General features: G+C 37.4%; 1 protein-coding gene across 3 annotated transcripts in view; it reads right to left on the bottom strand.

Moving 5' to 3' along the window:
• The window catches only part of LOC117406694 (AF4/FMR2 family member 3-like), a 266,153-nt gene that overhangs the window by 189,672 nt on the left and 50,637 nt on the right, over nucleotides 1-25,844 (bottom strand). For all 3 annotated transcript variants that reach the window (XM_059028801.1, XM_034010963.3, XM_059028800.1), the window contains one exon: nucleotides 23,811-24,386. In XM_059028801.1, coding sequence (XP_058884784.1) covers nucleotides 23,811-24,386 — 576 coding nt within the window. The remainder of the gene's footprint in view (nucleotides 1-23,810; nucleotides 24,387-25,844) is intronic.

Here is a 25,844-nt window from a genome sequence, read left to right as displayed (position 1 = left end):
TCCTGTTTCTGCAATCAGGGCAGCTTCTAAGCTTCTAAACTCAGAAAAGCGGATTAGTGGGCTTCCTTTATTGCACACAGTCACAAGAGAATCTTTAACACATTTCATCACCTTTAATAGTAAAAGTTTAATAGTAGAAAGTATCTATTAATCACAGCACACTGATCCAAACAGAAACGGCAATAGAAAAACAATATACCGAACAAATACCATGTGATATTAAATGGTAAGAAATGTAATAGAAAAATATAGATTCTATGAAGTAACCATTTAATAAATAGAAATATTGAGCTATGTAATGTTTTCATACAGGAAGGGCCTGGTTTGCAGATTGGTCACTGGAGGAGCATACAGATAGAGATAGAGCCAGAGGGAAAGTGGAAATCAAAGATGCAGTTTCCTAGGCAGAAAAGGGACTACATTTGCAGCAGTAATATGCAATAAAATAGAATCTCAGAATGTTATATTATTGAGTTGCAACTGTGTAGTGTAATAACTATACTTGTTGTGTAGAAATGAAATTACAAAGACAAGATGATAATGTATTTGCAAAAACATTTTTTGATTCCACTCTGAGTATCACCACAAGTCTCTTCATTCACTTTCAATATGATATTAGATCAAACATTGCCAAAGTGAAAATAAAAACCCTAGAGCTTCCCCGTAGCTTGGAACTTGGAAGTTATTCACAATATAGCCTGTATGGTAGGGTGGCAAGAAGGAAGCCATTACTCAAGAAATCCCGTTTGAAGTGTGCAAAAAACAGCGCATCACCCAAAGAACACCATCCCTACTGTGAAGCATGGTGGTGGCAGCATCATGTTATGGGGATGTTTCTCATCGGCAGGGACTGGGGCACTTGTCAGGATAGAAGGGAAAATGAATGGAGCAAAGTACAGAGAAGTCCTTGAGGAAAACCTGCTGCCCTCTGCAAGAAAGCAGAAACTGGGATGGAAGTTCACCTTTCAGCATGACAACGACCCAAAGCACACAGCCAAAGCTACACTGGAGTGGCTAAGGAACAAAAAGGTAAATGTCCTTGAGTGGCCCAGTCAGAGCCCTGACCTAAATCCAATCAAAAATTTGTGGCATGACTTGAAGATTGCAAGGAACTTGACAGAGCTTGAACAGTTTTGTAAAGAAGAATGGTCAAATATTGCCAAATCTAGGGGTGCAAAGTTGGTAGAGACCTATCCCAACAGACTCACAGCTGTAATTGCTGCCAAAGGTGCTTCCACCAAGTATTAACTCAGGGGGGTGGAGACTTATCCAATTATGTTCTTTCAGTTTTGTATTTAATATCTATTTTTTTCTCAATAAAAACTTTTTTCCCCTTAACAGTGTGGTGTATGATGTGTAGGTAAGTGGAAAAAAATCCTCATTAAATGCATGAAACTCTGAGGCACTGACACAACAAAATGTGAAAGACGTTCAAGGGGGTGTAGACTTTCTATAAGCACTGTATATGTATGTATGTATGTATATATATATATATATATATATATATATATATATATATATATATATATATATATATATATATATATTGTGATGGAGTGTACATTCCACAGCAATCTTGGTCAGCTGTGAGGCCGTGGCTGTAAGGAGTACACACTCCATCCAGGTAAAGGTTGTGCTAAAGCTTTCAAAGGAAACTAAAATAAAAAAATGTGAAGACAACATAAACTAACTGGCCAGCAAACAAACTGGGAAATAAAGTGTTGGGTTTTAAGGCCATGGGGAACAGACTGTTGTCTAGAGTATTTAGCAATTGCTCCTAATTGAGCAATTGCTTGATTGCCCAGCACTTAAAACGGGTTAAGCTGAGATGGTCAGAGAGAGAGAGAGAGAAAGAGAGATAGAGAGAGAGGACAGAGTCAGAGAGAGACGAAACGGTGAGAGAACGGAGAACGGTAAAAGTGAAAAGGAGACTTTGTTTTTAGGGTAAGCAGAATTAGCCTGCCCCTGTTTAGTTTAAACGGAAAATAATAAGTGTGTAGTTTAGGACCGGAGAACTGGATAGGTTTTTGTTTGTGTTCTGTTTGTTTTGTTTTCAAATAAAACCACGCTCCGGCGTGTTTCACTGCAAATACGGCTTTTGTTTGGATTTGTTCAACTATTTTTCACAACACGACGTCTTTAACCTGGTAAACGACAGCGAATTCTTTACATATGGTACCAGAAGTGGGGCTTGCATAAAGACCCAGAGGAATGGAAGAAGTAATTCAGAGACTTGTGCAGGCTACAGCCGCACAGCAACAAGCCACAGCTGTACTGCAGGAAAATAACCGAATTATGGCAGAGCAAGCCGCACAGGATCGCCTCGAATGGCGCGCTGTGGTTCAGCAGCTGGGCGCTACTCCGTTGACCCGGGAGCCAGCAGCTCCGGTCACACACCCGGTACGAGCCAGTCACTTTCTCCACAAAATGACCTCAAGGGATGATGTGGAAGCCTACCTGCTGGCGTTTGAGAGGACGGCTCAGCGAGAGACCTGGCCGGTCGGACAGTGGGCAGGGATCGTTGCCCCTTTCCTCAGTGGAGAAGCACAAAAAGCATACTTTGACCTCGAACCAAAAGACGCAGAGGATTACAAAGTTTTAAAAGGAGAGATTCTGGCAAGAGCGGGTGTAACCCCCGCTGTAAGAGCGCAAAGATTTCACGGCTGGGGCTATGAGGAAGGGAAAGCTCCCCGGTCACAGCTGTTTGACCTGATTCACTTGGCAAGGAGGTGGTTAAAACCTGAGGTGAACAATTCGGCACGAGTTGTTGAACTGTTGGTCCTGGACCATTTTTTACGGAAACTACCACCCCATTTGAGGAGATGGGTGGCCCAAGGTGATCCACAATCTGCGGAGGAGTTAATTACTTTGGTCGAACGTCATAGGGCCGCGTTGGATATTGTTCGCCCCGTCTCACCCACATCGTCCCGAAGGATCTGGAGGCCACTGAACCCGAAGCCCCGGTCTGAGCAAAGTTCCGGTAAGACTGAGTTTGGGTCAGGGGACGCTGAATAGTGGTCTGGAACCGTGAAGGGACCTTGGGCTGGGGAAAGAAAACGAATTGATGATGTAAACAGATTTAGTATAAACGACATTCAATGTTATGAATGTCATGGTTGGAGACATATAGCCCGTTTCTGTCCTCATAGGGAAAAAGTAGAGCAGATGGAGTGTCATATGGTTAATACGGTGAATAATTTGTTTACTGTTACTGATAGTACTGGGGAATACCTCATCCCGATAGAAAGAGGGTAAAAATACGTTGGCCTTGTTGGATTCAGGTTGTGGCCAAAGTTTAGTCTCAGCTGGGCTGGTTAAACACTGTAAGATGTTAGATAACTCTGAAGTAAGGATTGTGTGCATACACGGAGATGTTAAGTCCTATCCCACTGCTCTAGTAGGGGTTAAATCCGGGTCACAAGAGGTGAAGCTTAAAATGGGGGTGGTGGCCAGATTACCCTACCCTGTGATTATGGGACGCGACTATGCTGAATTTGACAAACTAATTCAAGAGAGGGAGGTGTTGGTTTTTAATGAGGAGCAACCAGCGCCCTCTTCTGTAGTCTGGGACCCAGGGAAAACTCGTAAATCACGTAGTCAAAAACGGAGAAACCTCAAAGACTGCCCGGGGGAAAGTAGATGGGGAAAAGTACTGACCGATCTCAGAGATTAGACAGAGGTACTGAGAGTGTAGAAGTTCCCCAAGATCTAGAACTGTATCAAAGTAGGGAATGTGAAGACTTACAGCTTTCTCCTTTAGATTTTAAACAGGAGCAGGCTGCAGATTCTAATTTACAGTTTGCCTACAGCCGCGTTGTGACTACCGATCCGAGTTATTGGGAAAATAGGGGTGATGTCAGTGTACCACATTTTATTATTAAAAATGATTTACTTTACCGTGTAGATAAGTCTGTGGGGGGAGACTGGGTTGAACAGCTGTTGGTCCCCACGAAGTTTAAAGAGTTGGTGTTGCGGTTGTCTCATAGCCACTTATTGGGGGGGCATCTAGGGATAACCAAAACTAGGGAAAAGATATTAAAAAGGTTTTACTGGCCCGGGGTGTATAAAGAGACGGAACAATTTTGCCAAGCCTGCCCCGAGTGCCAGTTGGGATTGGGTCAAAAGCCCAAACCGGCTCCCTTAATCCCTTTGCCTGTGATCAATGTTCCGTGTGAAAGAATAGCCATGGACATAGTTGGTTCCCTGGAAAGATCTAAAGCAGGTTACCAATATATTCTAGTAATTCTAGACTATGCCACTAGATATCCTGAAGCCGTTCCTTTACGAAGCACCAGTAGTAAAACCATAGCTAAGACACTCTTAGACCTGTTTGCAAGGGTGGGTATACCAAAAGAGATACTTACTGATCAGGGGACACAGTTCATGTCTACTATAATGAAAGAGCTCTGCCGTCTGTGTCGTATAAAAAAAATAAATACTTCTGTTTATCACCCACAATCAGACGGGCTTGTTTTAATAAAACACTTAAAAGTATGTTAAAAAAGGTAATACAGCAGAACGGGAAAGATTGGGATGTTTTTCTTCATTATTTGATGTTCGCTATAAGAGAGGTTCCAAAGGCCTCGACTGGCTTTTCTCCGTTTGAACTTTTGTACGGGAGGCAGCCGAGGGGTATTCTGGATATATTGCGGGAAGGTTGGGAAGAAAAGCCCGCTTTAGGGGATAATGTGGTAGACTATGTACTGAAAATGAAAGATAGAATGGAGAAGGTTAGTGGTATTGTTAAGGAAAATTTAATTAAAGCACAGGAGAACCAGAAAAGAAACTACAATACAGGAGCCCGATCCAGGGAGTTTAACGTGGGGGAGAAAGTCCTGGTCTTGTTACCCTCAAACCTGCAGAAGTTTCTCGCTAAATGGCAGGGCCCCTACCAGGTCGTGGAAAGAGTGGAGGAGGTAAATTACAAGCTTTTTCAACCCTGAAAGAGAAAACCCTATCAAATATACCATGTTAACTTGTTAAAACCTTGGAGAGAAAGAGAAACGTTGGTAGGGACAGTACAGCAGAGTAATAACACTGTATTCAACATTGGAGAGGGTCTGAACTCCTCTCAGAAGGAGGAGATTAAAGCATTAGTTGAAAGAAATGCTGATGTGTTTTCTGAGGTGCCAGGGAGAACAAATCTAGTAGAACACCACGTTGTAACTCCCCCAGGCGTAAAAATGAAAAAGAAACCATATCGGATTCCAGAGTCTAAAAGAACAGAGTTTGAAAATGAAATAAAGGCGATGTTAGAGTTAGGGGTTATTGAAGAGTCGAGCAGTGACTGGTGCAGCCCTGTGTTAATGGTCCCAAAACCTGATGGAACCGTAAGATTTTGCATGGATTTCAGACTCATAAATGAAATCGCCAAATTTGATGCCTATCCAATGCCTCGGGTGGATGAGCTGTTGGAAAAGCTCGGCAAGGCAAAGTTTATAACCACACTAGACTTAACTAAGGGTTACTGGCAGGTCCCTTTGTCACCCAAGTCTAAAGAAAAAACTGCATTTGCAACCCCGGACGGCTTATATCAGTTTACAGTGTTGCCGTTTGGACTACATGGCGCACCAGCCACTTTTCATGAATCTTGTGCTTAGGCCTCATGTAAGGTATGCAGCAGCATATTTAGATGATGTTGTCATATATAATGAGGATTGGGAATCTCATGTTGCCAGTGTTGAAGCCGTCCTGAGGTCGTTAAGAAAAGCTGGGTTAACAGCCAATAAAAAACAATGTGCGTTTGGGTTTTGTGTTAGGACATGGTTGTATTAAGCCGCAGTTAAATAAGGTAGATGCGGTGTTAGCATGCAAGCGCCCTGTAAATAAAAAACAAGTTAGAGCTTTTTTGGGCTTGATAGGATACTACAGGCGCATTATTAGAGATTTTGCCACCAGAGCTGCACCCCTGACAGAGTTAACCCGTGGGTCGGCTCCAAATATGGTAAGGTGGACAGCCGTAACTGAAGCGGCTTTTGCAGACCTAAAGTCAGCGTTGTGCTCTGATCTGGTGCTGATCAGCCCCCGTTTTAACGAACCCTTTATATTACAGACTGATGCTTCGGAGGTTGGTCTAGGCGGAGTGTTGTCACAGGAGGTAAAAGGGGAGGAACATCCAGGGTTATACTTGAGCCGGAAACTTCTCCCTAGAGAAATAAATTATGCAGTTGTCGAAAAAGAGTGCCAAGAGGTAAAGTGGGCCATAGAAGCCCTACGTTATTATCTTTGCGGTAGAAAATTTGTCTTGGTAACAGATCATGCACCTTTAAAATGGATGCATAGACAGAGAGATAATAATGTGAGAGTAGCACGTTGGTTTTTGGAACTGCAGCCATACTGTTTTGAGATACAGCATCAGAAAGGTAAAGAGCATGGCAACCCTGATTTTTTGTCAAGATTCCCGTTGACAACGGAAAATTGTTATGCCCGACCCCACAGAATCGTGCAGAGGGGAAGGATATGTGATGGAGTGTACATTCCACAGCAATCTTGGTCAGCTGTGAGGCCGTGGCTGTAAGGAGTACACACTCCATCCAGGTAAAGGTTGTGCTAAAGCTTTCAAAGGAAAGTAAAGTAATAAAATGTGAAGACAACATAAACTAACTGGCCAGCAAACGAACTGGGAAATAAAGTGTTGGGTTTTAAGGCCATGGGGAACAGACTGTTGTCTAGAGTATTTAGCAGTTGCTCCTAATTGAGTAATTGCTTGATTGCCCAGCACTTAAAACGTCTTTAACCTGGTAAACGACAGCGAATTCTTTACAATATATATATATATATATATATATATATATATATATATATATATATATATATATATATATATATATATATACAGTACTGTGCAAAAGTTTTAGGCAGGTATGAAAAAATGCTGTAAAGTAAGAAAGCTTTCAAAAATAGACATGTTAATAGATTATATTTATCAATTAACTAAATGCAAAGTGAGTGAACAGAAGAAAAATCTAAATCAAATCCATATTTGGTGTGACCACCCTTTGCCTTCAAAACAGCATCAATTCTTCTAGGTACACTTGCACAAAGTCAGGGATTTTGTAGACATATAGTCAGGTGTATGATTAAACAATTATACCAAACAGGTGCTAATGATCATCAATTCAATATGTAGGTTGAAACACAATCATTAACTGAAACAGAAACAGCTGTGTAGGAGGAATAAAACTGGGTGAGGAACAGCCAAACTCAGCTAACAAGGTGAGGTTGCTGAAGACAGTTTACTGTCAAAAGTCATACACCATGGCAAGACTGAGCACAGCAACAAGACACAAGGTAGTTATACTGCATCAGCAAGGTCTCTCCCAGGCAGTAGTTTCAAGGCAGACAGGGGTTTACAGATGTGCTGTCCAAGCTCTTTTGAAGAAGCACAAAGAAACGGGCAACGTTGAGGACCGTAGACGCAGTGGTTGGCCAAGGAAACATCATGCTTACTTCCCTTCGCAATCGGGAGATGTCCAGCAGTGCCATCAGCTCAGAATTGGCAGAAAACAGTGGGACCCTGGTACACCCATCTACTGTCCAGAGAAGTCTGGTCAGAAGTGGCCTTCATGGAAGACTTGCGGTCAAAAAGCCATACCTCCGACGTGGAAACAAGGCCAAGCGACTCAACTATGCACGAAAACACAGGAACTGGGGTGCAGAAAAATGGCAGCAGGTGCTCTGGACTGATGAGTCCAAATTTGAAATATTTGGCTGTAGCAGAAGGCACTTTGTTCGCCGAAGGGCTGGAGAGCGGTACACGAATGGGTGTCTGCAGGCAACAGTGAAGCATGGTGGAGGTTCCTTGCAAGTTTGGGGCTGCATTTCTGCAAATGGAGTTGGGGATTTGGTCAGAATTAATGGTCTCCTCAATGCTGAGAAGTACAGGCAGATACTTATCCATCTTGCAATACCATCAGGGAGGCATCTGATTGGCCCCAAATTTATTCTGCAGCATGACAACGACCTCAAACATACAGGGAAAGTCATTAAGAACTATCTTCAGCGTGAAGAAGAACAAGGAGTCCTGGAAGTGATGGTATGGCCCCCACAGAGCCCTGATCTCAACATCATCGAGTCTGTCTGGGATTACATGAAGAGAGAGAAGCAACTGAGGCTGCCTAAATCCACAGAAGAACTGTGGTTAGTTCTCCAAGATGTTTGGGCCAACCTACCTGCCGAGTTCCTTCAAAAACTGTGTGCAAGTGTACCTACAAGAATTGATGCTGTTTTTAAGGCAAAGGGTGGTCACACCAAATATTGATTTGATGTAGATTTTTCTTCTGTTCACTCACTTTGCATTTAGTTAATTGATAAATATAAACTATTAACATGTCTATTTTTGAAAGCATTCTTACTTTACAGCATTTTTTCACACCTGCCTAAAACCTTTGCACAGTACTCTATATATATATATATATATATATATATATATATATATATATATATATATACACATACTCTACCCAAAAACTTGTGCTAAAGAAGCTCATTTGCAAGTTCATTTGCAAGCTCATTTTCATCACAACTGGGCAAGCAGCACTATAGATATACACAAAACATACAGAAACGCAGTCGGACAGACAGACAAACAGCCTCCATATACCCCGGCCCTTAGTAAGTTTCATCACAATTGGGAGATTGGTTTACTATCACTATTCAAAACTCTAAATGACATACACAAAGTCAGTCAGAAACGTATGAAACATACATGCAACCACCTTCACTTCGTACCCCGGCACGAAATAAGTAGTAACAATTGACATTCTGAAAGATATTGGCAAACTCTTAAGGTTCTCACATTGATAGAAATACCTGAAATGTGTGTTTCAAGCTGTCACTTTTTATATTTCCTTTTTTTTTTACAGTTTTTTTAATTGTGGTGGTGACAAGTGCTAATGCACTGCTGTTGCTGCTTTTACATTGCTCTCTGTCTCTTCAGAGACCAGACAGCTGATGATGTCATCGCCACATATTATAAACTCTATTTCACCCACAGAATGTATTTATTAATCAATAACGGTGATGTCATGACTGAGCACAACTGACAGAAAATAACCTTGGAACTAGATAGCATACAAACATAATTCAGAACGCTCTCTGAGAACAGAGGTGTCTACAGCATGTATATGGTAAAGGTGTACCAATAATGTGACAAATGAACAAATTGAAATTGTAAAACAAAACAGAAGTATGCTGGCATCTTAAATATTTACTAGACACAATTTTAATTAAGATATTCTGACTTTTACTGACATTTATTATTATTATTTGTATTTTGCACTCTAAATGGTATCACTGAAGTTTTTATTAGCTTTTGATTCTGTAAAAACCACTCACATCAGAATCCAAATAATGCAGTGAGTTTGTAACTGTCATTAAACTGGAGCTGCCTTGTTTCTAGCAGTTCCACTCTTCAGTTCATGCTCTAGCTCTCCGTAAGGGTGAATAATGGTTCTCCTACGAATCACATCAGAGTAATCCAGAGGGTCAGATCTGCTGGGTCTTCTCACTCTTCTGGGTGGACCCACTTCAAAGATATCTCTCTCCTCTTGATGTACAGCCCACACACTTTCTGCCAGTTTCTCCACAGAGCAATGAATAGGCTACAACCCTGATTTTTATGTTTCCCAACTAGTAAGTAGCCTATTATCCTAGTATCCTGTTCAAATGAGTTAGCAATACAATTTAATGTATGCGTTACAAATAAGAAAATACTTCAATTACCTAATTATTGGATAATTAATCACATACTTTTTTATTATTAATATTGACTTAAATACATGTTCCTAAACACATAAATTATGCTTGGAAAATAGACCGTGAAAGACACATCTCTTTCTCTGCCTGGTCTGAGGCATGTGGTAATTATGATGTCGGTAAGGGTCAATTAACGGCACCATACAGCTTTAAAATCGGACGAATAATATGTTAATGGGAAAACTGGTCTCCAAGGGCACTTTATTCTAACATTGTAATGAGTGACTTTTTTTTTTTTATAGTAAATGGCTTATGAATCACCCGATGAAATCCTGTCATGTTAAACACTATTACTGGCATGATAAAGGAGACAGTAAGTGTTATGCATATGGGCCAACATGTCTCGTGGTTCTTTATGCATTTGAGCAGTTAATACTACTGTGACATCATTTCAACAAAATTAAGTTCTTCAATTAATTTAGTGGTTAAAGCTATACAATGACATTGTGAGGTGACTCTTCAAGACTGCAGCAATGAGCTGCAATTACTGTGCATTAAACTTATACTCTGAAGCTATTGAGAATAAAACAAGCTGTCTCTTTACCAGTTCTGCTAGACACCATTCTATATGAACAACATTTATTGTCTTTCAGATTATTTTATTGCTTATAATTTTATGCTTTTTATTAAACTGTAATATCCTCCTCAAACCCATATCAATTATTACTTGTAACTAAAAAAAAAAAAAAAACTTAGAGTCAAAGAAAAAACAGAACTTCAAGGATACAATTCTACTACATTGACCTTACAATGAATGTTTACTACTGTGTGTGTGTGCTATTCCCCTGATAATGTATTGTAATTAGTCGCCTTTATACAGTAGTATTAAAATAGGATATACACCTCTCCACACCAGTCTCATTAATTAATAATATTCTATAATGCAACGCACAACATTATATTGTTCAAATCCTTAAGACTTTAGGCTGATAAAGTGATACTGTACGTATAACACTTGTGTATAAACATATGCATTATAATTTCAACATTAGTAATTATCACAGTTTTTTTTTTTTTTGTTTATTAATACGGTGATTAACCCAAGAAATTAATATTGGTATATTTATATATCTTTATGACAGTTGCTTGTTTTTTTTGACATTGGTTTTATGTTGGGAAATATTTTTAAGAAAAATAAAAAACTGAACTATCTTGCTTGCATAAGTATTCAACCCCCACACATTAATATTTGGTAGAGCCACCTTTCGCTGCAATAACAGCGTTAAGGCTTTTGGGGTAAGTATGTACCAGCTTTGCACACAGTGTCGGAGTGATTTCGGCCCATTCTTCTTGGCAGATTTGCTCCAGGTTGTTCAGGTTGGTTGGACGACGCTTGTGGACCGCAATTTTCAAATAGTGCCACAGATTCTCTATGGGATTGAGATCAGGACTTTGACTGGGCCACTGTAGGACATTCACCTTTTTGTTCTTGAGCCACTCCAATGTTGCTTTGGCCTTGTGCTTGGGATCATTGTCCTGCTGAAAGGTGAATTTCCTCCCAAGCTTCAGTTTTTTAGTGGCCTGAAGCACGTTCTCTTGCAGTATTTCCCTGTATTTTGCGCCATCCATTCTTCCTTCAATTTTAACAAGATGCCCAGTCCCTGCTGATGAGAAGCATCCCCACAGCATGATGCTGCCACCACCATACTTCACTGTAGGAGTGGTGTGTCTTGAGGCATGGGCAGTGTTAGGTTTGAGCCACACATAGCGCTTTGAGTTTTGGCCAAAAAGCTCTATCATGGTCTCATCTGACCACAAAACCTTTTTCCACATCGCAGCTGGGTCACTCTCATGCTTTCTGGCAAACTCCAGACGTGCTTTCAGATGGTACTTTTTGAGTAACAGCTTCTTTCTTGCCACCCTCCCATACAGGCCAGTGTTATGCAGAGCTCTTGATATGGTTGACTGGTGCACCATTACTCCACTCCCAGCCACTGAACTCTGTAGCTCCTTCAAAGTGATTGTTGGCCTCTCTGTGGCTTCTCTCACAACTCTCCTTCTTATCTGAGCGCTGAGTTTTGAGGGACGGCCTTTTCTTGGCAGTGCCTGGGTGGTGTGATGCAGTTTCCACTTCCTGATTATTGATCCAACTGTGCTCACTGGGATATCCAAACACTTGCATATTATTTTGTACCCTTTCCCTAATCTATGCATTTGTATTACTTTATCTCTAACTTCTGCAGAATGCTCTTTGGTCTTCATTTCCCTTCAGATTCACAGCCTGACCAATGATCCTTCAACAGTGGGGTTTTTATCCAGAAAATGTGACAGCAACTTTAATGGTTCACAGGTGGGGGCCAATGGTAAGGTAATTGTGTCCTCGTTAGGGCAATTTCTTTCATCAGTGTAAACTGGGAGCTTCCACAGCACAGGGGTTGAATACTTATGCAAGAAAGATATTTCAGTTTTTTTATTTTTCTTAAAAATATTTCCCAACATAAAACCAATGTCACCTTACAATAATTGATTTTGAGTTTCAGTGTTTTAAAATAAAATATCAAACAGAACGAAATTTCATTGTACCATTTGTAATTCAGTAATATGAGAGAATTGGTCAGGGGTCTGAACACTCTTGCAAGGCACTGTAATTTATATATATATATATATATATATATATATATATATATATACACACACACACACACACACACACACACACACAGAGTCACCTCCAAAATTATTGACACCCTTGATAGAGATGAGCAAAAAAGACTGTATAAAATAAATACCAGTACTGAGCTATATTCTGACACCTATCTTTTTGAGAAAACGGTTTATTACTTGTTAGTAAAAAACTCTCTCTGAGCAATTGTATTAGAATAAAAGAATATGGTTTTCCATATATTTGAGCATAAAATATAGCTCATTACCTGTGTTGTTTATTTTATACAGCCTTTTTTGCTCCTCTTTATCAAGGGTGCCAATAATTTTGGAGGTGACTTTGTGTGTATAATATATATATACATATTATATATATATATAAATCGTTTTGTTACCTCCTGCATCTCCGCCGCGGACTTTTCTAAAGTCCTGATCAGCTCTGCAATGTCCATCATTCTCAACTGTGCTGGTCTATAGGGCTGAGCACCACTGCCACCATATATTAACGAGCCTTGCGGCTCGGGTTCATTTTGCCCTTTAAAATACAGACCAGACACAGAGATAGAGGGTTTGAAAGCGCTTTTGCGCTATTTTTTAATGCAGAACAAAATCAAACAAACACAAAATAAACACCTAGCTCTCTACGAGCGCTAACTAACACACAAGAACACCCTGACTACAAGTGGGACAGCTAGGCTGTTTCCCCACTAAACAATACACAAAAACTTCACAGGTTTAATACAGCACCTTTTTTTCCCCCTCGCGACTGCCAGGACGCAGAGTACAACTTTCTGCCTCCTTCTTCTTAGCAGTCCTGAGCAAACTAACTGCTTTCTTTAAATACCCTGCACCTGGTCCTAATTTACAATTGTTTCCAGGTGCAGGGAATAACTAACAATTAAACAATAATCAAATTAAACACTAAAACAATTAACAAAACCATCAAACAAACAATACAGCAATACAATAAAACAATAATATTTAAACAAAACCACACATTTTACTGCAACCCATCCCCACTGTGCTACAATATATATATATATATATATATATATATATATATATATATATATATATATATATATATATATACATACACACACACACACATGGTTCAATTGGATGCACACAAAAGTTTTACAATATTAAATAATCTTTTATTTCAGGACACCTGAAGAAGGGTGTAACAGGGGTGTTCCGTTACTGTGTGGGTGTCCGCTGATTGACGACGAGACACACAGAGGCCTCTCAGGCATCCAGGTTGTATTAACACATGCGCAGGCAGGTAGATGGCCGCCCTCCTACAGCAGGAGCACATTCACCCAAGTGTACATGAAAATGATTGATAAAAAAGGCAAAACAAAACATAGTTGATCAAAGCAGGGCAATCTTTTCATTTTCATTTACAGTAGGAGGCTAGAAATCCCAAGTAGAAGGCAGAGGGTATGGGGGTCCTCCCCCAGCGCGGGTGCAAGTAGCAACGCCTCCCACTGAAAAATGAATTTCAGGGTATTGCAGGGGTCTAAATCCGGCATATTCTGGGCCTAAATATATGCCTTAATAGGGACCCAAAATTCAAAATAACTGTCTAGCGTTGTTCATTTTTTTTTATAACTTTAGGCGTAGAGATTTCAAGAGCAAGTAAAACTTACTTGTGTCTATGACTGTATATGCTAGGTTTCAGATCAATCTTCGAAGTCAGTGCAGAAGACATTGTACAGTGCTTTAACATATACTCACTGTATTTCGTACACCGAGTAAAAAAAAGACTCTTACATAGAAAACGTAGGTTATTTGTTACAATGTCATAACTGTGCTGTACGGTTACTTACTCAGGTATATGATTGTACAGTTCGGCCCTCATGTAAGCTCTAAACCAATTGGTCCATTCACGGTGTCCATGGAAACATAAGCCCGGAAATGAAATGCCCTCAGAGAAGGAATGTTTTACTCAACTTACATACGTAATGAATTGTGGAAATTGCAGATATTTTACTGAAACAAAATAAACATTTTGAATACTATTGACTGGAACATACGAGCACTGTAAAAACTAGTTTTTTTTTTTTTTTTTTTAAACAACTCCTTAGTTTTTATTCAAACCAAACACAAAAAGCGAGTTCAGTTCAATTGCTTTTCCTGGATTTTAAATCTTAATGACTCGTTTCAAAAATGTTATAACCTGTTTTGCAAATCATAGTTTCCTCTTTATTACTATTTAATTAAATCAATTTAACTTCACTCGCTGTTTGTGTTAGTACACATTGCACAGGGTAAATGCTGAATGAAAATGTAGTTTGGTCCAATGAGTGTAACCCATCGTATCTACATGTCTAACAAAAGTGAAGATTAAGTTTTAATTGGTAAGGATTTAAAGATTTAAAACTGTTATAGATTATCATCACAAAATGTTGACTACAGTTTAAAAAGCCTAATCCTTACTGAAGGATTTTAATACTTGTAGTCCTAATAATCACACATGAACAAGAAAGTTCAAATTTTAAGACACAGGCCCATAAAACTTAGTCTCCTTTATTGTGCCAGTAACAGTGTTTAACATAACAGTATTTCATCAGGTGATGCATGAACACCATTTACCGTAAAAGTTAGAATGTTAGAATTAGATTACATTACATTAGATTTTTGTAACACTTAGTGTGTGAATCACTCAGAAAACATTGATTTGTGTTTGTTTGAATTCAAATTTAAATCAACATAATAGACTCTCTGTATTTATTTTTTTGTTTTATGTATGAAATCGCCTTGGTGCCCTTGGGTTGGATTTATGTTTTGCCTTTTTGCCCCCTAGAACTGCCTTTGTACCCCTGAATATTCACACCCAAAGACAACATTGCCTTGCCTTTCATGACTTTAACTTCATGCCCTGCAGTTCTCTCAGGAAGGCATGTGCATATAAGCTATATAAAAATATCCTCATTTTTTAAATCAAAAAGCGTACACGGCCCCTAACCTCTCACTCGCGTCCAGCACCACTGTGTGCAATTTATTAGTTTTTTAAAAACCTGACATCTTGGTATTTCAGACAACCCATCTGCCTCCAGACATGTCCTGTAGCCATAATGTGATGATGTAAACAGACAGTGTATGCCACCGACGTATTAAGTAGTGCATACCTCTGACAATTGGTTACATACAATCTCTCGGTAGCAATCCGCGATAGCAAATCACATCTAAACCCATTACTGGCCGGTAAAATAACCAGGCAGTAGTTTTATAAATCGCCTGTTAAATTCTGCCAAGAAATGTTTTTTAATGGCCGGAAATTACAGCCATCTTTAATGCATATGGACCTCAATGGTGGAGTTTCCATGTGTGTTTTTTTTTTTAGCTTGAGACATTTGCTAGAGAAAAATGTCTCGTGCAAAATGCTTTTTCGGGTTTCCATTCATCAGTTTATTTTACTTGAGAAAACACGGCTTTTCACACAACGTCATGCAAATGAAGGGGAAAGATGGGGGTTGATATGTAAATTAGCTATGCATAAAGTTCTTGTGCTGTTTTCGCAGATGGCTCATGAAAATGTTGTTTCCATGTGCACACAGAGAACTGGTACACAAGAGAATCTAAGCTGCAATTTCTAAATACCTAGTGCCTGGTTGTTTAATAATATGTTTTACTGCTCTTGCCCAAATTGTTTTTCAGATGTCATTAGTGGGGTGTCATGTCGTTAGTGAATACTGTTTCAACTAATTTATCTTACGACTCATTAATTAAAAATAAACTCAGAGGTATAAAATAAAACTGACCAACAGGTATTGCAGATTTCATTCAGACAATACAGCATATAGGGGATCAGGTGATGCTGTGTATACTACCCTGGCTTAGAAACACTACATGTCCAGACGGCTGACAGCTGCTGAGGAAACATTCAGCATCACGCTTGGGCAAATACGGGTAGTGGGCACTTGCAAGGGAGGTGGTGGATACTGATGAAAAGACTGAAGTGCAGCATTAGTTTGTTCCCAAAATTGCCACTGCCTGCTGTATCCTGCACAAACTCCTGTCAACAACAAAATTAGTTGTTAAGGAATCAGTGGCTGCCTGTGAGACTGACAGGGGGAAGGTTACCTCAGCCTCCAGTTTCAATTGGACAGCAGCGATCTGAGGAGGCTCGTGCTGCCAGAGATTCTCTCCTTTCTTTTAAGTTGAGTTGGATTTACCGTTGTGCTAAATATTAATAATGTAAACAAAAAACACAAATCAATATGTTCACTTGCTAATTTATTTGGCCACTTCTGAGAAGGCATCAACAACTTGTTGGTATACATGTTTGTTGCGCTGTTTTAGGTGATTGAGCTGGTGATCAGTTCACCAACTATATTTATTAACATGGAGGGCGGGCGCGCGTTGTCTTCGGACATAGCTGGGATCAAAAAAAGGACAGGAATGAATTCAGTTAGACATTTAAGCAGCTCACTTGCTCTTTGTGTTTATTATTATTATTATTAATTATTATGATTATTATTTATTTCTTAGCAGATACCCTTATCCAGTGCGACTTACAGTCGTAAACAAATATATTTCAAGAATCACAGTACAAGTATTAATACAATTAAGAGCAAGATAAAATACAATGACTTCAGTTCTAGTAACTTTTTAGAGTAGTTTTATAGCAAGGGTATTCTCAAACAGCTACTTTAATACTAGAACAAGTGTACACCGCAGTTCATGGTGTATTTGTAAGTGGTTTTATACAGAACTGTAAACCCACTTGAGATATACAGCATGACAGGACAGACACAGCAAAAAACAACAATAAAACAAAAAGCTGCTGGCATTATCATTAAGGTGAAATACACCACTGCTAACCATAAAACCGCCCACTTTCTGTCGTCTTGGAACTCACAGTAACAAATGACCTGTTCTCTTGCAATATTTAAAGCTGTGTCACATAAGGACAAATAATTTCATTTACATTATCACGTGAAATGCGCGTTTCCATGTGAAAATGGATGTGGTTTTCTCATTTACGTGTAAATGAGATTTATCCTATCCCTCTCTTTGGCCTTAATAGGAAGTGAAAAGAAATTTAAATAAATGGCAAGGTCAGACTAATGTATTAATGCAACTAGTTTAGTAAAGTCCAAAATGTAAAATGATCAGGTAATATTGTCCTAAATAACTGACATGTTAAAACTAACAGTCAATAAACTAAAAATGAATTCCCTGAAGTAATTTCAAGTAAAGTAGAAATTAACCTAGCAGTGATTTTCTGAAAAATATTGAAAGTAATATACTGAATGATAGATAGACGCATATGACGACAGTAACCAAATTGCATGTCACTAAGATTCCTACTAATATGAGTATGATAGATGCATATGTAAAGCAATATAGTATAGCATTAGCATGTTATGAATCGGTACAATGATTACTTAAACTTTCAAACCCCCGAGGTCTTATGAAGTATCTAGACAACTGTAATAGTGACATTTAATTCTCTTAAAAAAGAACAAAAATGTGTTCAAGAAAGTAATTACTCTTCTATAGCCTTGATGGCCCATAAAGTTATCAAGATTAAAGTCGAAAACATTTTTAAAAGGAACAAAGTATTTCACTTGTTGAGATGTGGCACATAACCTTTACCTGTGATAAAACACAGTAAGTAAATGATGCTAAAACTAACCAATACAGTATGCTAAAATTAGCTGTGGTTATGATGGTGATATTAAAGTGCTATTGAATATAATTTGCAGGATATAATTATTTGTAATAACTAAGAAATATTTTTTGTCACGTTTGCTTGTGTGAAAAGTCAATGGTATGTACACCTTTAAATGTAAATCTGTGTATAATTTGATTATTATCTTAGATGGATCAATTGGTTAACGAGTATGGTTTGAATATGTATTGGAACAAGGTGTAAAGTTGTTTTAGAAAACTACTTTTAGTTTTAATGTGCTTAGAATTATTCCAGATGTTTTTACTAAAATTACACCCCTTTAAAACAAGAACTAGTAGCAAAATGACCTAACCTATATATGCATTGTACATAGCAAAGGGGGGGAGGAATGTACATTTCATTAAAACAAGGTCTACCTTTTGAACATGAATATAACTAATTGAAGCATTATTTCAAGTCTTACAAGATATGAACAAATAGTTTCAAAACTGTATAACAGGAAGAAACCTGCACATAACTAGTTATATTACAAGATACAATTGACCTCATGATTGTGTAGAAATTATTCAACATGAAGATTTAAAAAAAAAAAAAAAAAAAATGTAATTCGATTGTAGATGCAGCATGGAATGATAAATTGTATATCAATGTTTCAAAATACTGAATGTCTTATAACATTATGTTTTTTAAAAAGTATACAATTTATAAATGTTTAAATATTATTGTACAGATTATAGGATTTGGCCAAACTTGGGTGGAAGCTGTCTTACAAAATCTTTGATAAACTGTGGGAGGTTTGAAAGCTTGCTCACAGATGGTCGTCTCTTTCAAACTCTCCATTGTAAACAAAATGACAATTTGATCAAAAAGACTGATGTTCTTTTATTTAAAGAGACTCCCAGCTGTGAACACAAGCTAGTTTATTGTTTTGAGTAAACAAAACAGTGAGTAAACGATTAGTTTCTTTAGAATGTGCTTCAAAAGACTGGATGTTTATTCAGGTATGGAGTGAAATGCCATTTAGTTACAAGGCTTTGTCTGGAGAAAATGGGAGTAGTTTGTTCGTAAAAGACATTAACAATTCTTTTTACTTTTAAACTGACCACTCAGTAATCAAGGACCAAGTAAGAGAATATATGTGATTGGATAATTTGTAAGGGACTGCCTATTGTTTTCTAAGGATTCAAAAGGGATTGTTTGGGACACTCAAAACTCTCTCTCTCTCTCCATTCAACACTGACTATACTCAAAAGAAACCGGAGCACCTTTAAAAAAAAAACATCTTACTTTCCCCTTCTGAACAACACTGCAAGCTTCTGGAATGACCCTCCTCTTTTGTTTAAGGAATCACAAGGAAAAAGGAAAACAATCTTTGCAATCATTGGAACTTTGCAAAATCACTTTTCAACTTATTTCTAAACCAAGTATGGGAGATATTCATTTCCATGATGCATAGAAATGATAGGATTAAATATATACATGCATTTTTGTATGTTTCAGATATATTTAGAATTCTGATCAAATATATGGTTTAATAATCTTCCAAACACACTTAACTAATTACAAAATTAGTTATTAAAATCTTTTAAGCTACCTTATTTTGTAACATTGAACTAAACTAAAGTAATTTTACTTTTAAACTGAGTTGTCTGATTTTATTTTTTAGTGTTAAATCAAGCATTGTTAGAAGAAACACCTTTTAAGTTAATGGGGAATATTGTTTAAAATATTAAATTCATTATACAACAAACATAAAAAAGGATATATTGAAGCAAGTTACTCTTGGTATTTTAATTACATTTATTGATAAAAGTTAGATACTTTCTTTTGAGATGCTATAATTTATGTACAAAACAATGTGGTTTACTTAATTTATCCTAGATAATCAATATTAAGTTCAAATATTCCTATCACAAAAATAATTATACTTTTGAGTATAGTTTGATGAATTTTAAAACAGATGTTTAAGGAATTACAGAATGTATTATAAGATCTTTAAGAAAAAGTGTAGTGTAATTTAAATTTAAAATTTCACACAAATATACATTACATGAATTAACATTTCAAATCGGCCTAACGTACAAGGCAAAACAAACAGTGCACCTAGTTCCACCATACCAAATATTTAAACAGTATGCTTAATTCTTCTCATAAGGTTTACAGTGCTGAAATCGGTTTTCTGATGGTCATTTAAATGAAAATGTTTCATTTACTGTATCTGTTTATTATCCAATTATTTGTGCACTTCTAAATCCACATTTAGAAGTTATTCTGCATTCATGGATAGATGTTCAATGAAGCCGACAATTTATTTCCAGTCCAGTTACTAGCAAGGCTGAACAAGGTTACATTTCTTTAATAAGGTCATTACATACATGTGCACTATTCATTACTTCTCTTCTGAAACACTGTCAATATTTCCCATTGTAAATCTTTAACACAGTTTCAGGGGGAAGCAAATGGGTTGATAAAAATAAAATATGCAAATTCCTTTAATAGATGATTATTTACATCATAAACCACTTGCACACATATAAAATACCATTTGTTTCCTATTCCCATACAGTGCTGGAGCTATATACTCATATTAGATGTTTTGTAATGCATGTGGACTCATATAATGTAATATATTGAAAAAATATAAACACTTTACATGTTGACCCGTACAATAACACTACATTCACATATTAAAATGTAGTTTTACAAGCACACTGATAAGACTGACCTCTATTATTGCCATATTTACAAGCATAATCCCTCCAGTTAGGACAGAAATTATTTTGTGAAATGGATGTGAATACTTAAATTGGCCTTTTTACACTAAATTAAAATGCAGATGGAATTTACAAAGAATTATGAGACGGTTGTTCAATTACATCCTTCAAATTAAAAGTCGCAGTTTTACTTGGTATTAAATTATGTCAAATGAGGTAAAAATCCATATTAATTAAGAGACATTCTGCTGCTGTCACTGTGCACTGAGCAGCTATTACATTACCTGATTTCAAGACTAATGGACCATATGTGGTAAGAGAGAGGACCAGACCTTGAATCTCTCCTGTAATAAAGGGATTTTCTTATGTTCTTTTTCCACAGCACTCATATTCATGATGGTCTGTCTACCAGCCTTCCCATCTGTGTGTCTTCATCGTTGACACTAGAACTGGCTTGAATATCTACTCCAAACCTATTAAGGGGCTATACAATGAACAGAACTGACCTCACCTAACCTGGTGCAAGTAAAGAGTGGTCTGGTCAAAATGCTGATGACACACAGAGATAAGCTGCCAACTAATGTCTGCACGCAAAGGGGTGTAGAGATAGTATACAACAACATTCACTTGAGGAAGCATCCAAGAAGCAGACTACGAGTCCTCTTCTGACAACTGACCATGCCGTGCCTGTGCTTCTTCCACTTAGGTAACTGATCACTACTTAATTTCTGTTTATAATTAGGACTGCATTATTAAGTCTAAATGATAATGTTTAAGCAATATGTGTGTAGCTTTTGATTATTGGAATCAATAATAATAAAATTAAATTCTTAATAATAATAAAATTAAATTGTTAAATTCTGCTTGAATCCTTGTTGTGTGCACTCCTTCACACAGAGAAATACAAATAAATAAATTTAAAAAATAAAAAAAAGTTTCCTTAAAAATCTTCATTGAGTAGGCATTCAATTTCACTGACAGCGGCCTCTCATGCAGCCTGACAAAATCAAGTTACTGTAAAACCATTAGTTAACATCAGGAGAATGGTGAGAACCAAAGATAAACAAAAATGCTCTTCTAAATACAAAACAAGCATTTTTTAAATGAATGTATAAAAAAAATTCACAAGTCTCCCTTTTTTGTCTTTGACTTATAATAGGATTTTAAGTGTGTATCCCTGACCCCTCTGCGAGTTGAGAATGGCTTCTTGTACATTCTGCGAGATGTCAGACCCACTCGGCTAATGGCTTGCCGATCCACTTATAGACAAATCTACTTAGTCTTATATTATAAGGTCCTATAGACTTTCTGAATTGCATTATAAAGATTGTAATATAAAGATATTTTTCTTTATATCCTAGTGTTCATCTGTGCACTTCTTTCTAAATATATAGAGATTATGAGGACTCACCATATGTGTGTACACTGTAGAAGCTATGTTCAGCCTGTAAAACTGAAATATCTTTACTGGTAAAAATACCAAATTACAATAATTAAAAAATCTGGTACCTGGAGTGCACATTCATTTTTGCATCTGGAGTTGAAGAGGTTAATGTACTAATTGATATTCAATTATACACACATTTTTTGTCTACAATTTATAGATTCACAGTAAGATTTGGCTGGAGTGTATATGTATGTTTAGGGCAAAACCCGGTGGTCTGGCGAGTCTAGATTTGCCCGGGCCAATCTAGTTTCGTCAAGGGCGTCTGGGCAAATTATGTGTGGAAATGAATGCACTGAAAAAAAGGGTAGTATAGACAATATACAGGCAGCACTCACATATTCAACCTTATAAAACCTACTTCAGGTGGCAGTTAAATGCGTGTGATGCATATCTGATTATTGCATTTTCGCCTGTTCCAACCTTTGTCCGTTTTTCAGGGAACACAAAAAAGATACAATATCAAAAATACATAGCTGAAAGGACTGTGTTTGAAAATAAAAGTAGGCTTCCATTTAGATGTACTGTATTGGTTTGTTGGTACAGTACTATATTTTCAACAGAAGTAGTACTTTAATTTATAACGATATGATTCTGAAAATCACTTGCCAAAAGAGACGACACATGGATTGTAATATAGTACATAAAAATCTGATACGTATTGTAGCAGTATGTAAAATTCCCTGTTAACAACCAACAGCAAAATTAAATCAAAATGTTACCCATGCAGAGAACTGCATACAATGTAAAAGGTAATGCAATTTAGCATAAGGGGCCATGAAATGTTCCTGTCCAGACAAGTGAGGAAGTCAGCACCTCCGGTCATTTTTTTTTATTTTTATAAAAGTAACAAAAACGCTTATTCAGTGCCAAACATGAACTACTTTAGATGTGTAATGACTGCAGTATAGGATATTGACTTTAAGGTTAGGGTTTCGGTGTAGGGAGAGGATTATTCTTTGTTTTATTAACAATAATATTATAGCCAATCAGAGTGCAGTGTCCTGACAGGAGAATTTCGTGTAAGGACAGCTCAAGACTGGGGCGTGGTTTGGTAGTGGGTAGATTTATTGTCTGTATCTATTAATTAATAGCAACTGCTTCACACTGATTTGGCATGAAGAGAGAAAAAAAAGAAAAACGTGGGCTGCGATGGATATTCAAATAAATTGTAACATTGAAGAGATGGGCTTTGTATCACAAAACTGGTGACGGAGTCAGAAATCACGTGTGACGGGTAAGTGCACTAATTTGTTACATACATACATACATACATACATACACACACATATATATATATATATATATATATATATATATATATATATATATATATATATATATATATATATATAATATATATATATATATATATATATATATATATATATAAAATCACACACTCAATGGGGATTGATTTTATTCTTAATACAAGGGTGGTAAAACGCGACTGACGTTTCTGGGTAACGGATATCCGAGTGCTGACTGTATTCAACCGAATTGTTAATTTGTAGATACATTTTAGGACTCTTGTTAGACAGACTCCATCTGACCAAAACTCCCAGAAATGCCACAGCCCTCTGCAGCCTGGTCTCTGAAAGTGCAGTATATTGTAGCAACACAATACAATCACAGATAAATATCTCCTTACCTCTCCCTGTTTGGGAATGGTCAGCTTGGATATTTTAGACTTTGTACTTGGTTTGCTGTAGGGTAAATCTTCGTATTCTGGGCTACCACAGTCCTGCTCTGCCTCTGAAGAAGATTTCAGCATTGGAGACTCATCAGTGGCCTGGTCTTGGCCGTCCATCGGCCTCACGTAGGCAGTGGGCTTCTGCAGCGGCAGCACAATTGGCTTAGAGGTAGAGTGAAATCTCTGTGTGGAGGGTGCCCTTCTGACGTGTTTAAGACTTCGGACATAGTCCTCTGAGGTTCCTGGTGTTTTGTAACTTGTTTTCCGCTGCCTGCTAATGTGTTTTTTTGATGGCTGCTGGCTAGTGGTCCGAGTGGTGGGACCGTTCTTGGTCCACCGCATAGCCTTCTGACTCTGCTGTTCCACAGAACCAGAAGGTTCACCAGATGAAGCTACAAGCGTCTTTAGGGTCCCAGACTTGGGAATACCAACAAGATGGCTCTGGTTGTTTTGGTCAGTTAACAAATCCTTCATTTCATCGTAATTGCCTAATGTGCTCTTGATGCGGTTTGACAGTTCGTCCCCTTTGCTTGTCTGTGAATGAGATAAAAAGTCATTAAACACATTTATAATAGGCACTTTTTTTAATGCAGTGTTTGTGGCTAAAATTAGCATTTTTAAACAGTTTTTGCAGATGTGAATGGTCTCCTACAATTGAAAGGTTCTGGTTTTTGGTTAAAAATAAATAAATAAAATAATAATAATAATAATAATAATAATAATAATAATAATAATAATAATAATAATAATAATTTAAAAAGTGTATGTTTTACAAATAAATGATGATGAAAACACATTTTCTTGACAACACTAACATTTTGTTACAGCATAAAAGAGCTTCTACAGTATGTAAACACTTACCAGTTGTTTCCTTCCATAATTAATGTGTTTATACCAATAGTGAGCATCCCTGAAGGCGGGAACCAGGTCTCAGTGCACTAAAACCAACTAAATCATTTTTACTCCTTTATTTTCAAATACTTTTTTTTTTTTTTTTTAAGAATAACCTAATAAGCATTAGAAAGCCAGGACCCCTACAGTTGACTGTAGTTCACATTTTACTGATATTTGCTGGTTCTATGACACAATTAACTTTGAAAATTATTTTCATTTTTATGGTATGACACAAAGCCAAACAGTAACTGAGATTGTGCAAGGTAATGAGGAGTGTAATGAAACTCCAATAATCACATTACACTCGGCTTCAACTGAAGAAGGAATTGATATGCTTCTACACATCATTTATTTCACTTTTATGGGCCTCCACAAACATAATTGTTGCAAAACTGAATCTGATAATGCCCCCCACCCCTCTAATTTGTATAAAAACGAATAAAAGGATTTCATACCAATTGCTACTGTGACGAAAGTATATTTATAAGTAGAGCACGTGGTAGAAACATGTTTAGCTTCATGTCTCTGACTCTCTGGAACTCTCTCCTGTGTGATGCTCCCACTGTCGCTCGCTTTAAATCAACTCTCAAGACCCACCTGTTCTCTTGCTTTCCATGCTCTTTAAGCCTGATATCTGCTATTAGCTCTTGTGCTACTTCTATACTCATGGTTCTATACAATATATGCATCCACAATGTTTTAGAATTTTCACATCCTAGCCTTGTATTTGATGTATAATGCATTGTTTTTCACTGTATTTAATGTATTATGCATTGTTTTTCTACTGTATCCTGTAAAGTGCTTTGTGATGGTCCACTATGAAAGGCGCTATATAAAATAAAGATTGATTGATTGACTGATCGAAATAGATGTATACTGACATTTGCATGTGACCTCCGCTAGGATCATTACACTTGCAACATCCCTCGACAAAACTTTCAATAATCAAATTCTGTAGGCATCAGTACACTGAAATTGTATGTGATTGTGTGTTATGAGTACAGCATAGCCTGTCATACACGTAGGACTTGAACTTTTTGGTTTCTATTTTCCAAATCTTTACCTCCCTTTAAATGTTAATTAGTAATTGTTAAGCTG

The sequence above is a fragment of the Acipenser ruthenus genome, chromosome 8, assembly GCF_902713425.1.
Source record: "Acipenser ruthenus chromosome 8, fAciRut3.2 maternal haplotype, whole genome shotgun sequence".
NCBI classification, from domain to species: domain Eukaryota; kingdom Metazoa; phylum Chordata; class Actinopteri; order Acipenseriformes; family Acipenseridae; genus Acipenser; species Acipenser ruthenus.
This window is presented reverse-complemented; position numbering and strand designations above follow the sequence as displayed.